Consider the following 14,354-nt stretch of genomic DNA (forward strand, 5'->3'; position numbering starts at 1 on the left):
AATCAATACCTTTTTCTCGGAGCTGGGGTCCTTTCTGGTTCCTTTAATGAAATCATTTCTTCCTTTTAAGAATTGCTCATATTCATCAGCAGTCATGTCTCCACTTTCTATTAAGATATGTGGCATATGGGGTTCTGAGAAAATATATTCACAATATTTTATTAATCAACCAAACATTACTATGGTGCAAAACACGCAATAAAATTCTTTATCAGGGCCCAGTATAAAGCCAAGGAAACACAAAACATAACTTCCTTTTGCTGATATAATCCCTATAGTGCCGAAAAAGGCCATAGAAACATAGAATTTACAGTGCAGAAGGAGGCCATTCGGCCCATTGAGTCTGCACCGGCCCTTGGAAAGAGCACCGTAATTAAGCCCCACACCTCCATCCCATCCCCGTAACCCAGTAACTCCACCTAACCTTTTTGGACACTAAAGGTAACTTAGAATGGCCTATCCACCTAACCTGCACATCTTTGGACTGTGGGAGGAAACAGGAGCACCCGGAGGAAACCCACGCAGACACGAGGAGAATGTGTAGACTCCGCACAGACAGTGACCCAAGCCGGGAATCGAATCGGGGACCCTGGCGCTGTGAAGCAACAGTGCTAACCACTATGCTACATTATTATGAGGAGAGGCTCAGAAATCTCAAAATGATGGGGTGAGAGCGAGATTCTCTTTTCTGCCGGCAGTGACCCCCGCCTAGGGAGTTCCCAGCAGCATGCGGTGGTTACAATGGGAAATCCCATTTGCCATTGGGAGAAGGGAGAATCCCATTGTTGGAGAAGGAACTCTCGGCCAGGAGGTGGATAATTTACCCCAACGTTACTGAGGAAAACAATTACAATTAAGCATAGAACAACGTCACCTTCCCAGTACTTTCAAACAGCTCCAAAAAGTCTTAACTTAAACTGCCTTCAGAGCTAACGTTCCCTTTTTTCTGATTAGTAGCTATTGGAATGGGTTGTAAATCTATAGAATTCCAGTATTCTGTACCACACAATGATGCTTTTGCTCTTGGAGTGTTCTCGGAAGCTGAAACTGGTTCTCCAGATCCAGCCTTGTCCACAATGTCGTTAGTGAGATCTGGCCAGCTACCTTGCTGCCTTCTGGGAGATGTAAACAGTTACACCCTCACACAAGCTTCATTCTTACCCTAAATGTCTTCATACCCTTTGATCCCTCTTTGGTTTCAGACATTCCCTTCAGAAGCTCTTTATTCCCTGAATTGAAAGCCTTTCTTTAGTTTAGCTCTCAGGCTGCAAGAAAACTTAACCTAACTTTACTTTACTTATTTACACCCTTTGCAAATTATACATTCCCCCTTGAACTAAAACACCCTACTTTAAAACTAACCCTGTCATTTCCTAATGTAAAATTCTGATTGAAGTTCATTTTTGATTGTTAACATATCAAAACCACTCCTTACTGTTGGTTCCAACTCTGGCAGTCATTCTGTCTCTTACTCCAATTCCTATAATGATAACCCCCTGTTTTCCACTACATAAAAAATATGACAGGGATACAAACAGAAAACTATTACAAATCCTTGTTTTCTTGACAACAGTATAAATATAGAGAGTCCAGTACAAAAGGACAGAACCTGAAAGTTAAAGAAAGTAGTTCAAGGAAAGAGTTATGGAAATCTGCAACTCTCTCCATCCCTTTTTAATTTTAAAATGATAGATTTTTGTTAAGCAAGGATATGATGGGTAATGGAGCCAAGCGAGGTAGATGGAGTTCAGATACACATCAGACTCTAATTGTCAGAGAGCCAAGAACGGAATGATCTCCTCCAGTTCCTGTATTTATAAACATCATTGTCAATATAACTGGACTCCTGTAAACTCGTATGTGCCTTTATTCTTAAATCAATCAACCTTCCAAAATCACATTTCACACTGTACAAAATCTTAACAAACCTTACCTCATCCACTTTGCTCCTTCAAAACCTTTCCTATCTTTTCCCTCATTGTTGTCTACCTGCTCCCAAGACTATAATCCAAGATTTTATCATCTCAAACATGTGGGATGGTAAGAAGTCTTACAACACCAGGTTAAAGTCCAACAGGTTTGATTCAAACACGAGCTTTCGGAGCGCAGCTCCTTCCTCGGGTGAATCCACATCATGTGGGATGGTAGTAGCAAATTTGAAAATAATTTTATTAACGGACTTGGAATGCAGCTCAAATCGGTAGTCAGGCCTCTGGTGAATTCAACTACATTGGGTTTGAAATCGGGCAGAATGGTTTCTCTACATCAGCAGCCTCACTTGGAGAATATTAACCCCGGAGCAATTACTCAGGGAGGGCCTCACAAAATCACAATGAAGTTAGTGAAATGGAAAAAGAGGAACTCCAAAGTTTAATTGGGCAGGTGAATTGTTTAGCTAGACAAACAGGATCAGACCCAAAGGACAAAGAAAAGTACAGCACAGGAACAGGCCCTTCGGCCCTCCAAACCCGTGCCGACCATGCTGCCCGTCGACCCTAAAATCTTCTACACTTCCTGGGTCCGTATCCCTCTATTCCCATCCTATTCATGTATTTGTCAAGATGCCCCTTGAACATCACTATTGTCCCTGCTTCCACCACCTCCTCCGGCAGCGAGTTCCAGGCACCCACTACCCTCTGTGTAAAAAACTTGCCTCGTACATCTACTCTAAACCTTGCCCCTCACACCTTAAACCTATGCCCCCAGTAATTGACTCCTCTACCCTGGGAGAAAGCCTCTGACTATCCACTCTGTCTATGCCCCTCATAATTTTGTAGACCTCTATCAGGTCGCCCCTCAACCTCCGTCGTTCCAGTGACAACAAACCGAGTTTATTCAACCGCTCCTCATAGCTAATGCCCTCCATACCAGGCAACATCCTGGTAAATCTCTTCTGCACCCTCTCCAAAGCCTCCACATCCTTCTGGCAATGTGGCGACCAGAATTGAACACTATACTCTAAGTGTGGCCTAACTAAGGTTCTATACAGCTGCAACATGACTTGCCAATTTTTATACTCAATACCCCGGCCAATGAAGGCAAGCATGCCGTATGCCTTCTTGACTACCTTCTCCACCTGTGTTGCCCCTTTCAGTGACCTGTGGACCTGTACACCTAGATCTCTCTGACTGTCAATACTCTTTTTTTTAAAATAATTTTTATTAAGGTTTTCACAAAATATAAACAACAAAACAATATTAACAGAATAACCATTGTAAAAACCCAAGAACAACACCCAACCCCCTACAAAAGCAACTACTAAATCGAAAACAAAAAAAAGCAAACAACAGAAAGGAAAGAGATAACACCCGCCACATCCCGCAAACCCATGTACACACTTCTCCCTCCCCCCAGATCCAATTCCCCCCCCCCCCCCGGTTGCTGCTGCTGCCGGCCGATTTCCCTACCGTTCCACCAGGAAGTCCAGGAAAGGCTGCCACCGCCTAAAGAACCCCTGTACTGAGACTGTCAATACTCTTGAGGATTCTACCATTCACTGTATTTCCCGACCTGCATTCGAGTTCCAAAATGCATCACCTGACATTTGTCCAGATTAAACTCCATCTGCCATCTCTCCACCCATGTCTCCAACCAATCTATGTCGTGCTGTATCCTCTGACAATCCTCATCGCTATTCACAATTCCATAACCTTTGTGTCATCTGCAAACTTATTAATCAGACCAGTTACATTTTCCTCCAAATCATTTATATATACTACAAACAGCAAAGGTCCCAGCACTGATCCCTACGGAACACCACTAGTCACAGCCCTCCAATCAGAAAAGCACCCTTCCATTGCTACGCTCTGCCTTCTATGACCTAGCCAGTTCTCCATCTTGCCAGCTCACCTCTGATCCCGTGTGACTCCACCTTCTGTACCAATCTACCATGAGGGACCTCTTCAAAGGCCTTACTGAAGTCCATATAGACAACATCCACTGCCCTACCTGCATCAATCATCTTTGTGACTTCCTCGAAAAGCTCAATCAAGTTAGCGAGACACAATAGCCTCTTCATAAAACCATGCTGTCTCTCGCCAATACGGCCATTTGATTCCAAATAGGAGTACGCACTGTCTCAAATGATCCTCTCCAATAATTTCCCTGTCACTGATGTAAGGCTCACCGGCCTGTATTTTGTGGAATATCCTTGCTGACCTTCTTAAACAAAGGAACAAACATTGGCCAGTTTTAATGTTTTCAAACTAAGTACGAAAATGAACAAACTTGATTAATAAGATAGATTAATAAGGAGATAGATAGGTTCTTGATTAATAAGGGAATCAAGGGTTATGGAGAGAAGGCAGGAGAATGGGGATAAGAAAAATATCAGCCATGATTGAATGGCGGAGCAGGCTCGATGGGCCGAGTGGCCTAATTCTGCTCCGATGTCTCATGGTCTTATAATGTATCCTTTCCTCACAGTCTGACAAATTAATTAAAATTTGGGGGTTTCTGTCCAGTATCCTAGCCTCTCTTGGGATCGTCCAAGATCGCAACAGTTAGAATCAGTCTCTTCTCTCATTCCCCCTTTGCTTCTCTTACTTTATTCCACTTCCCATCTGAACCTTTTATATTCAGCCTGATATTCAATTGCATTATCCTCTGACAGCACACCTATACTTTTTCTGCATCATCTTACCTCCAATCTCTTTTGTCAACCATGGAATTTTGGATTTATGTAGAACATCGAACAGTACAGCACAGAACAGGCCCTTCGGCCCTTGATGTTGTGCCAAGCCTTGTCCGAAACCAAGATCAACCTATAACACTCCCTGTCATTCTGGTGTGCACCATGTGCCTATCCAATAACCGCTTGAAAGTTCCTAAAGTGTCCGACTCCACTATCACAGCAGGCAGTCCATTCCACACCCTAACCACTCTCTGAGTAAAGAACCTACCTCGGACATCCCTCCTAAACTTACAAGATAATGAATGGCTTGGATAGGATGGACGTAGGGAAGTTGTTTCCATTAGTAGGGGAGACTAGGACGCGGGGGCACAGCCTTAGAATAAAAGGGAGTCACTTTAGAACAGAGATGAGGAGAAATTTCTTCAGCCAGAGAGTGGTAGGTCTGTGGAATTCATTGCCACAGAGGGCGGTGGAGGGCGGGACGTTGAGTGTCTTTAAGACAGAAATTGATAAATTCTTGATTTCTCGAGGAATTAAGGGCTATGGGGAGAGAGCGGGTAAATAGAGTTGAAATCAACCATGATTGAATGGTGGAGTGGACTCGATGGGCCGAATGGCCTTACTTCCGCTCCTATGTCTTATGGTCTTATGGTCTTATATCTCCCACCCTGAACCTTATAGTTATGCCCCCTTGTAACAGCTACATCCACCCGAGGAAATAGTCTCTGAACGTCCAGTCTATCTATCCCCCTCATCATCTTATCAACCTCTATTAAGTCGCCTCTCATCCTCCTCCGCTCCAAAGAGAAAAGCCCTAGCTCCCTCAACCTTTCCTCATAAGACCTACCCTCCAAACCAGGCAGCATCCTGGTAAATCTCCTTTGCACCCTTTCCAATGCTTCCACATCCTTCCTATAGTGAGGTGACCAGAACTGCACACAATACTCCAAATGTGGTCAACCAGGGTCATGTATAGTTGCAGCATAAGCCCACGGCTCTTAAACTCAAACCCCCGTTAATAAACGCTAACGCACTATAGGCCTTCGTCACGGCTCTATCCACTTGAGTGGCAACCTTCAGAGATCTGTGGACATGGACCCCAAGATCCCTCTGTTCCTCCACATTCCTCAGAACCCTGCCGTTGACCCTGTAATCCGCATTCAAATTTTTCCTACCAAAATGAATCACCTCGCACTTATCAGTGTTAAATTCCATCTGCCATTTTTCGGCCCAGCTCTGCATCCTATCAATGTCTCTTTGCAGCCTACAACAGCCCTCCACCTCATCCACTACTCCACCAATCTTGGTGTCATCAGCAAATTTACTGACCCACTCTTCAGCCCCTCCTCCAAGTCATTGATAAAAATCACAAATAGCAGAGGACCCAGCACTGATCCCTGTGGTACACCGCTGGTAACTGGTCTCCAGTCTGAAAATTTTCCATCCACCACCACCCTCTGTCTTCTATGTGATAGCCAGTTACTTATCCAATTGGCCAAATTTCCCTCTATCCCTCACCTCCTTACTTTCTTCATGAGCCGACCATGGGGAACCTTATCAAACGCCTTACTAAAATCCAATTCTTTGAGGAAGTGACAAAGTTAATTGATGAGGGAAGGGCTGTAGATGTCATATACATGGACTTTAGTAAGGACTTCAGTAAAGCTTCCCAAGGCAGGTTGATGGAAAAAGTGAAATTGTATGGGGTTCAGGGTGTACTAGCTAGATGGATAAAGAACTGTCTGGGCAACAGGAGACAGAGAGTAGTGGTGGAAGGTAGTGTCTCAAAATGGAGAAAGGTGACTAGTGGTGTTCCACAGGGATCCGTGCTCGGACCACTGTTGTTTGTGATATACATAAATGATCTGGACGAAGGTATAGGTGGTCTGATTAGCAAGTTTGCAGATGATACTAAGATTGGCGGAGTTGCAGATAGCGAGGAGGACTGTCAGAGAATACAGCAAAATATAGATAGATTGGAGAGTTGGGCAGAAAAATGGCAGATGGAGTTCAATCCAGGCAAATGCGAGGTGATGCATTTTGGAAGATCAAATTCAAGAGCAGACTATACGGTCAATGGAAGCGTCCTGGGGAAAATTGACGGACAGAGAGATCTGGGAGTTCAGCTCCATTGTACCCTGAAGGTGGCAACGCAAGTCGATAGAGTGGTCAAGAAGGCATACAGCATGCTTGCCTTCACTGGATGGGGTATTGAGTACAAGAGTCAGCAGGTCATGTTACCGTTGTATAGGACTTTGGTTCGGCCACATTTGGAATACTGCGTGCAGTTCTGGTCGCCACATTACCAGAAGGATGTGGATGCTTTTGAGAGGGTGCAGAGGAGGTTCACCAGGATGTTGCTGGTATGGAGGGTGCTAGCTATGAAGAAAGGTTGAGTAGATTAGGATTGTTTTCGTTGGAAAGACGGAGGTTGTGGGGGGACCTGATTGAGGTCGACAAAATTATGAGAGGTTGGACAGGGTGGATAGCAACAAGCTTTTTCCAAGAGTGGGTGTGCCAATTACAAGGGGTCACAATTTCAAGGTGAGGGGGAAAGTTTAAAGGAGATGTGCGTGGAAAGTTATTTACGCAGAGGGTGGTGGGTGCCTGGAACGCTTTGCCAGCGGAGGTGGTAGAGGTGGGCACGATAGCATCATTTAAGATGCATCTGGACTGATATATGAACGGGCGGGGAACAGAGGGAAGTAGATACTTGGAAAATAGGCGACAGGTTTAGATAAAGGATCTGGATCGGCGCAGGCTGGGATGGCCGAAGGGCCTGTTCCTGTGCTGTAATTTTCTTTATTCTTTGTATGTATACGACATCAACTGCTCTACCTTCATCTGCACACTTAGTTACCTCCTCAAAGAATTCAATCAAATTTGTGAGGCAAGACTTACCCTTCACGAATCCGTGTTGACTATCCCGGATTGAGCTGCATCTTTCTAAGTGGTCATAAATCCTATTCTTCAGGACCTTTTCCATTAACTTGCCGACCACCGAAGTAAGACTAACCAGCCTATAATTACCAGGGTCATTCCTATTCCCTTTCTTGAGCAGAGGAACAACATTCGCCACTCTCCAGTCCTCTGGCACTATCCCCGTGGACAGTGAGGACCCAAAGATCAAAGCCAAAGGCTCTGCAATCTCATCCCTTGCCTCCCAAAGAATCCTAGGAAATATCTCCTCTGGCCCAGGGGACTTGTCGACCCTAAGATTTTTCAAAATTGCTAATACATCCTTCCTCAGAACATCTACCTCCTCCAGCCTACCCGCCTGTATCACACTCTCATCCTCAAAAACATGGCTCCTCTCCTTGGTGAACACTGAAGAAAAGTATTCATTCAACGTGTCTCCTATCTCTTCTGACTCCATGCACAAGTCCCCACTACTGTCCTTGACCGGCCCTAACCTCACCCTGGTCATTCTTTTATTTTTCACATAAGAATAAAAAGCCTTGGGGTTTTCCTTGATCCGACCTGCCAAGGACTTCTCATGCTCCCTCCTAGCTCTCCTAAGCCCTTTTTTAGCTCATTCCTTGCTACCTTGTAACCCTCAAGCGACCCAACTGAACCTTGTTTTCTCATCCTTACATACTCTTCCTTTTTCCTCTTGACAAGACATTCAACCTCTTTTGTGAACCATGGTTCCCTCGCACGGCCATTTCCTCCCTGCCTGACAGGGACATACCTATCAAGGATACGCAGTATTTGTTCCTTGAACAAGCTCCACTTTTCATTTGTGTCTTTCTCTGACAATTTCTGTTCCCATCTTATGCTCCCTAATTCTTGCCTAATCGCATCATAATTACCCCTCCCCCAATTATAAACCTTGCCCTGCCGTATGGCCCTATCCCTCTCCATTGCAATAGTGAAAGACACCAAATTGTGGTCACTATCTCCAAAGTGCTCTCCCACAAACAAATCTAATACTTGGCCCGGTTCATTACCCAGTAACAAATCCAATGTGGCCCCACCTCTTGTCGGCCTATCCACATATTGTGTCAGGAAACCCTCCAGCACACACTGTACAAAAACTGCTCCATCTGAACTGTTCGACCTATAGAGGTTCCAATCAATATTTGGAAAGTTAAAGTCACCCATGACACCTACCCTGAGACCTCCACACCTATCCATAATCTATTTTGCACTTTCGTACTCCACATCTCTATTACTATTTGGGTGCCTATGGAAACCTCCTAACAACGTGTCCGCTCCTTTCCTATTTCTAACTTCAGCCCATATTACCTCAGTAGGCAGATCCCCTTTGAACTGCCTTTCTGCAGCCGTTAAACTATCCTTGGTTAACAATTCTACTCCTCCACCTCTCTTACCACCTCCCCTACTCTTACTGAAACATCTATACCCCGGAACTGCCAACAACCATTCCTGTCCCTGTTCTAACCATGTCTCTGTAATGGCCACAACATCGTAGTCCCAAGTACCAATCCACGGTCCAAGTTCACCTACCTTATTCCGGATGCTCCTTGCATTGAAGTAGACACACTTCGACCCACCTTTCTGTCTGCTCCAATTATCCATGTACCTGAAACCCTCCCTCCTCCACCATCCCTGCAGCCACGTGTTTATCTGCACTCTCTCCCTGTTCCTCACCTCACTAGCACATGGCACCGGCAAAAAACCAGAGATGACAACATGGTTTGTCCTGGCTCTCAGCTTCCACCCTAGCTCCCTAAATTCCTGTTTTAAATCCCCGTCCCTTCTCTTACCTATGCCATTGGTACCGATGTGTACCACGACTTGTGACGGTTCCCCCTCCCCCTTAAGGATTCTGAAAACACGGTCCGAGATGTCACAGACCCTGGCACCTGGGAGGCAACATACCATCCGTGAGTCTCTTTCATTGCCACAGAACCGTCTATCTGTCCCTCTAACTATCGGGTCCCCAATAACTATTGCTCTCCTGCTCTCCCTCCTTCCCTTCTGAGCCACAGGGACGGACTCAGTGCTGGAGATCCGTTCACCGTGGCTTACCCCTGGTAGTTCGTCCCCCTCAACAGTATCCAAAATGGTATACTTGTTACTGAGGGGAACGACCACAGGGGATCCCTGCACTGACTGCTTCCTCCCAGCCCCTTTCACCGTCACCCATCTATCTTGATTCTTCAGAGTAACTACATCCCTGAAGCTTCTATCTATGACCACTTCTGCCTCCCGAGTGATTCGAAGTTCATCCAGCTCCAGCTCCAGTTCCCTAACATGGTTTCTGAGGAGCCGGAGATGGGTGCACTTCCCACAGGTGAAATCAGCAGGGACACTGACGGCGTCCCTCACCTCAAACATTCTGCAGGAGGAACATTGCACTGCCTTCCCTGCCATCCCCCCTAGATAACTTATGGATAAAAACAAGAAAAAGAAAGAAAGAGCTTACCGCCCAACTTAAATACAGGTAAAAATAAAACACTTAACCAGCAACCACTGCACCCCACACGATAACAGCAATCAGCTGTTATGGACCCGCGCAAACTATTTAAATCTTTACTACTTACCCCACAGTCACTCTGTCCTCACTCCGACCGGATTCAGCTGGAAACTCCCAACAGTAAGGTTTTTAAAAATTTACTCCCCTTCTCAGCAAGCACTCACTCAGCAACCACTGCGCCCAGCACGATAACAGCAATCACTGTTTGTCTTGTCTTTCCTCTTCCTGGGAAAGTACCAAACCATAACCAAACCATCTCCTCTTTAAAGCTAGCCTGTTAGTCCTTGATCTATTTCCTGTCAGTATTTGATTCCTGGGCCAGATCCATTCTCAGCCCATTGAAATTGCCCGTCACTGATTAATATTTTTATCCTGATTGCTCCTTTCCCTTTCCCTTAGTGAAACTATATCTTACACACAATGATCACTGTCCCCCTAGATGTTCCCCGATAATACTTGATCCACTTGTCCCACATTATTACCCAGACCCCGTCCTGTGATCCTCATTCCCTATTAGATCTGAAACATGCTACTCATATGGAGCATTTCCTGAGCAGATTGGAGAACTCTTTCACACTCTGCCCTCCACACTAATATTATTCCGCTCTACATTCGGATTGTTAAAGCTCCCATTCTCACTTTTCCACAGTTTTTACGTCTCTCTTAGGTTTTCTTGCAAATTTATGCCTCTATGCCCTTCCTATTAGATGGTATCCTATAGATTACACATAGCCGTATAATGCAACCTCTATTGTTTCTCTACTCTAACCAAATTGATTCTGTTGTTGATTCCTGTAGAAACCCTCTCTATAGCACTGCAAAGTTTTCCTCAATCATTACTGCCACAACTGTTCCATTATTTCCTTCCCACCTTTCCTGTCCACCTTGTATCCAGGAATATTTAGTTGGCACTCCTGTCCCTATAGAACCAGGTCTCCATTATTGGCATGGCACCATAATCCCTGTGTTATCTGCACCTGCAGCTCACAAATCTTATTTACTTATCTGTGCATTTTCATACATGCATCATAAATCTAATTTAAACTTTATTACATTACTGCTTACTTTGATCCCACCTAATACCTGCACAGATAGAAACACAGAAAATAGGAGCAGGAGTCGGCCATTCGGCCCTTCGAACCTGCTCTGATATTCATTATGATCCTGGTAGATTATCAAGTTCAATACCCTGATCCTGCCTTCCCCCCTTTTCCCTTTAGCCCCAAGAACTATATCTAATTCTTTCTTGAAATTACAAAATTTTGGCCTCAACTACTTCCTGTGGTAAGAAATTGCACAGATTCACTACTCTCTGGGTGAAGGAATTCCTCCTCAGATCAGGTAAAGACACAGTTGACTTTTCACTTGGTGACTCACACTTCACATGTAAGTCTGCACTGACAGATGGTGGAGTCAGGGACAAGGTGCAGCATTCTTTTATTAAAATACTGGTGGAATGAATCAACTCATTGGCATTGACGAGACCAGCTTGGTAAGACATGGACAAAGTCAATGTTTAAATAGCCTTTGTACAAATGGAACATGTCAGTTACTAATGGGTTGTAGAAAATTAATCACAGCTACATATTTCATTCACACCTGTACCAACTTGTCAGTTCACGATTAGTGTCACTTGTTAGCTTATTATCAGCAACTCATCAGAAGCCATCCCTTATCCTCCTCTTTAAAATACATTGTCAATATTGTCTTAGAAGTGTTAGATTTCCTCGACAAAGAAAAAATACACATTTAGAATCTGTCATTTTCTCTAATGAAATGAATAGGCATGCTTCCAAATGAAGCAACTCAGTTAAAGGTACACAATGCAAATGTCATTGCTGGGAACGTGTCAGATTTGTTCTTTTTTAAATGAATTCATTCACACCATGTGGGTGTTTTCTGAAATTGCAGCATTGAGAGCTCTGAGGGGGTATTGGTGACAGAATGAAGGCTCTGGTGACAGGTATTGACGACAGACTGGCTTTCTGCTCCATTTCAAACTCACTCACATTGTTGCAGGTGAGAAGTCACACAGATAAAGGTTGTTTTTAAAAACAAGTTGTTTTTATAATAATAATCTTTATTGTCACAGGTCAGCTTACACTAACATCAATGAAAATCCCCTGGTTGCCACATTCCGGTGCCTGTTCGGGTACACAGAGGGAGAATTCAGAATGTCCAAATTACCAACAGCACGTCTTTCGGGACTTGTGGGAGGAAACCGGAGCACCCGGAGGAAACCCACGCAGACACGGGGAGAACATGCAGACTCCACACAGACAGTGACCCAAGCTGGGAATCGAACCTGTGACCCTGGTGCTGTGAAGCAACAGTGCTAACCACTGGGCTACCATGTTGCCCCTGACAACCATCATTATAGACTTTTGATTCCAGATTTATTTAAATAGCTGAGTTATAATTCACTAATTGTCATGATAGTATTTGAAATTTTAGCTGAATTTTTAATCAAAGCCTCCTAGATTTCGGGTCCAATAACAGAATCACTATTGCTGCCATACTTGTACTGAAGGGAAATATTTGGAGGGGTATAGATAAAGGATGGGGGTGTGGGACTGGGGGTGCTCCCTCAGAGAGTTAGATCAAAATGGACCAACATGTTGCAACCCTTCTATGATTCTGATTTCTCTGCCTCCTTCCTCTGTTACTGCCGACTGTGGGGAGCCTGAAGAGGTCGATACAAATTCATGGTGCCCTTCCTCACAGGAAAATCGATGCCTGATGAAATACAAATTTTAAATTTGAGATTGACAGACTTTTGTTAGCCAAGTGGTTAGCACTACTGCCTCACAGTGCCAGGGACCCGGGTTAACACTGCTGTCTCACAGTGCTAGGGACCCGGGTTAACACTGCTGTCTCACAGTGCCAGGGACCCGGGTTAACACTGCTGTCTCACAGTGTCAGGGACCCGGGTTAGCACTGCTGGCTCACAGTGCCAGGGACCCGGGTTAACACTGCTGCCTCACAGTGCCAGGGACCCGGGTTAACACTGCTGCCTCACAGTGCCAGGGACCCGGGTTAACACTGCTGTCTCACAGTGCCAGGGACCCAGGTTAACACTGCTGCCTCACAGTGCCAGGGACCCGGGTTAGCACTGCTGTCTCACAGTGCCAGGGACCCGGGTTAACACTGCTGTCTCACAGTGCCAGGGACCCGGGTTAACGCTGCTGCCTCACAGTGCCAGGGACCCGGGTTAACACTGCTGTCTCACAGTGCCAGGGACCCAGGTTAACAGTGCTGTATCACAGTGCCAGGGACCCGGGTTAACACGGCTGCCTCACAGTGCCAGGGACCCGGGTTAACACTGCTGCCTCACAGTGCCAGGGACCCAGGTTAACACTGCTGCCTCACAGTGCCAGGGACCCGGGTTAACACTGCTGTCTCACAGTGCCAGGGACCCGGGTTAACACTGCTGCCTCACAGTGCCAGGGACCCAGGTTAACACTGCTGCCTCACAGTGCCAGGGACCCAGGTTAACACAGCTGCCCCAGAGCGCCAGCGACCCGGGTTAACACTGCCGGTATTCTATAAAGAAATTAAGGGATATGGGACAAAGCCTGGACAGACATCGCAGATGATCTGATTGAATGACAGTGCAAGTTAGAGGAGGGGTTAAATGATCTCCACCTGTTCCTTGTTTGTTGTATAACATCAGGGGTAGACTGACAATAAATAGTTTGGCAGCAGTAAATGGTCCACTGACAGCCCTCGAGTGAGCGGTTTCATTCGCTAATCTTTCCTCACCACTAACCCAGGAGGAGACCTGTTGAATCTCTGAAAATGGTATTCTGCAGTTTTTGGACACCATGGGCTGGATTCTCCGACCCCCCGCTGGGCCGGAGAATCACCGGGGGCCGGCGTGAATACCTCCGGCACCGGATATTCGGCAGGGGCGTGAATCGCGCCGAGCCTGTCGGCGGGCCTCCCCCGTGATTTACCGGCCCGCAATGGGCCGAAGTCCCACTGCCTGTCCCACCGGCGTGAATTAAACAAGGCATTTACCGGCGGGACCAGGCGGCACGGGTGGTCTCCAGGGTCCTGGGAGGGGCGCGGGGTGATCTGGCCCTGGGGGGTGTCCCCACGGTGATCTGGCCCTGGGGGGTGTCCCCACGGTGGCCTGGCCCGCGATCGGGGCCCACCAATCTGCGGGCGGGCCTGTGCCACGGGGGCACTCTTTTCCTTCCGCGTCGGGCATCAGCCTCCGCGATGGTCCACGTGGAGGTGCCCCCCCCCCCCGCATGCGCGGGGATGACGTCAGCA

At 46.2% G+C, this 14,354-nt stretch overlaps 1 protein-coding gene across 2 annotated transcripts in view; it reads right to left on the reverse strand.

Annotated features, from left to right (window-relative positions):
* vwa5b1 (von Willebrand factor A domain containing 5B1) overlaps positions 1-14,354 on the reverse strand; it is a 218,079-nt gene that overhangs the window by 152,757 nt on the left and 50,968 nt on the right. For both annotated transcript variants that reach the window (XM_038773086.1, XM_038773085.1), the window contains one exon: positions 10-134. In XM_038773086.1, coding sequence (XP_038629014.1) covers positions 10-134 — 125 coding nt within the window. The remainder of the gene's footprint in view (positions 1-9; positions 135-14,354) is intronic.

The sequence above is a fragment of the Scyliorhinus canicula genome, chromosome 16 (assembly GCF_902713615.1).
Source record: "Scyliorhinus canicula chromosome 16, sScyCan1.1, whole genome shotgun sequence".
NCBI classification, from domain to species: domain Eukaryota; kingdom Metazoa; phylum Chordata; class Chondrichthyes; order Carcharhiniformes; family Scyliorhinidae; genus Scyliorhinus; species Scyliorhinus canicula.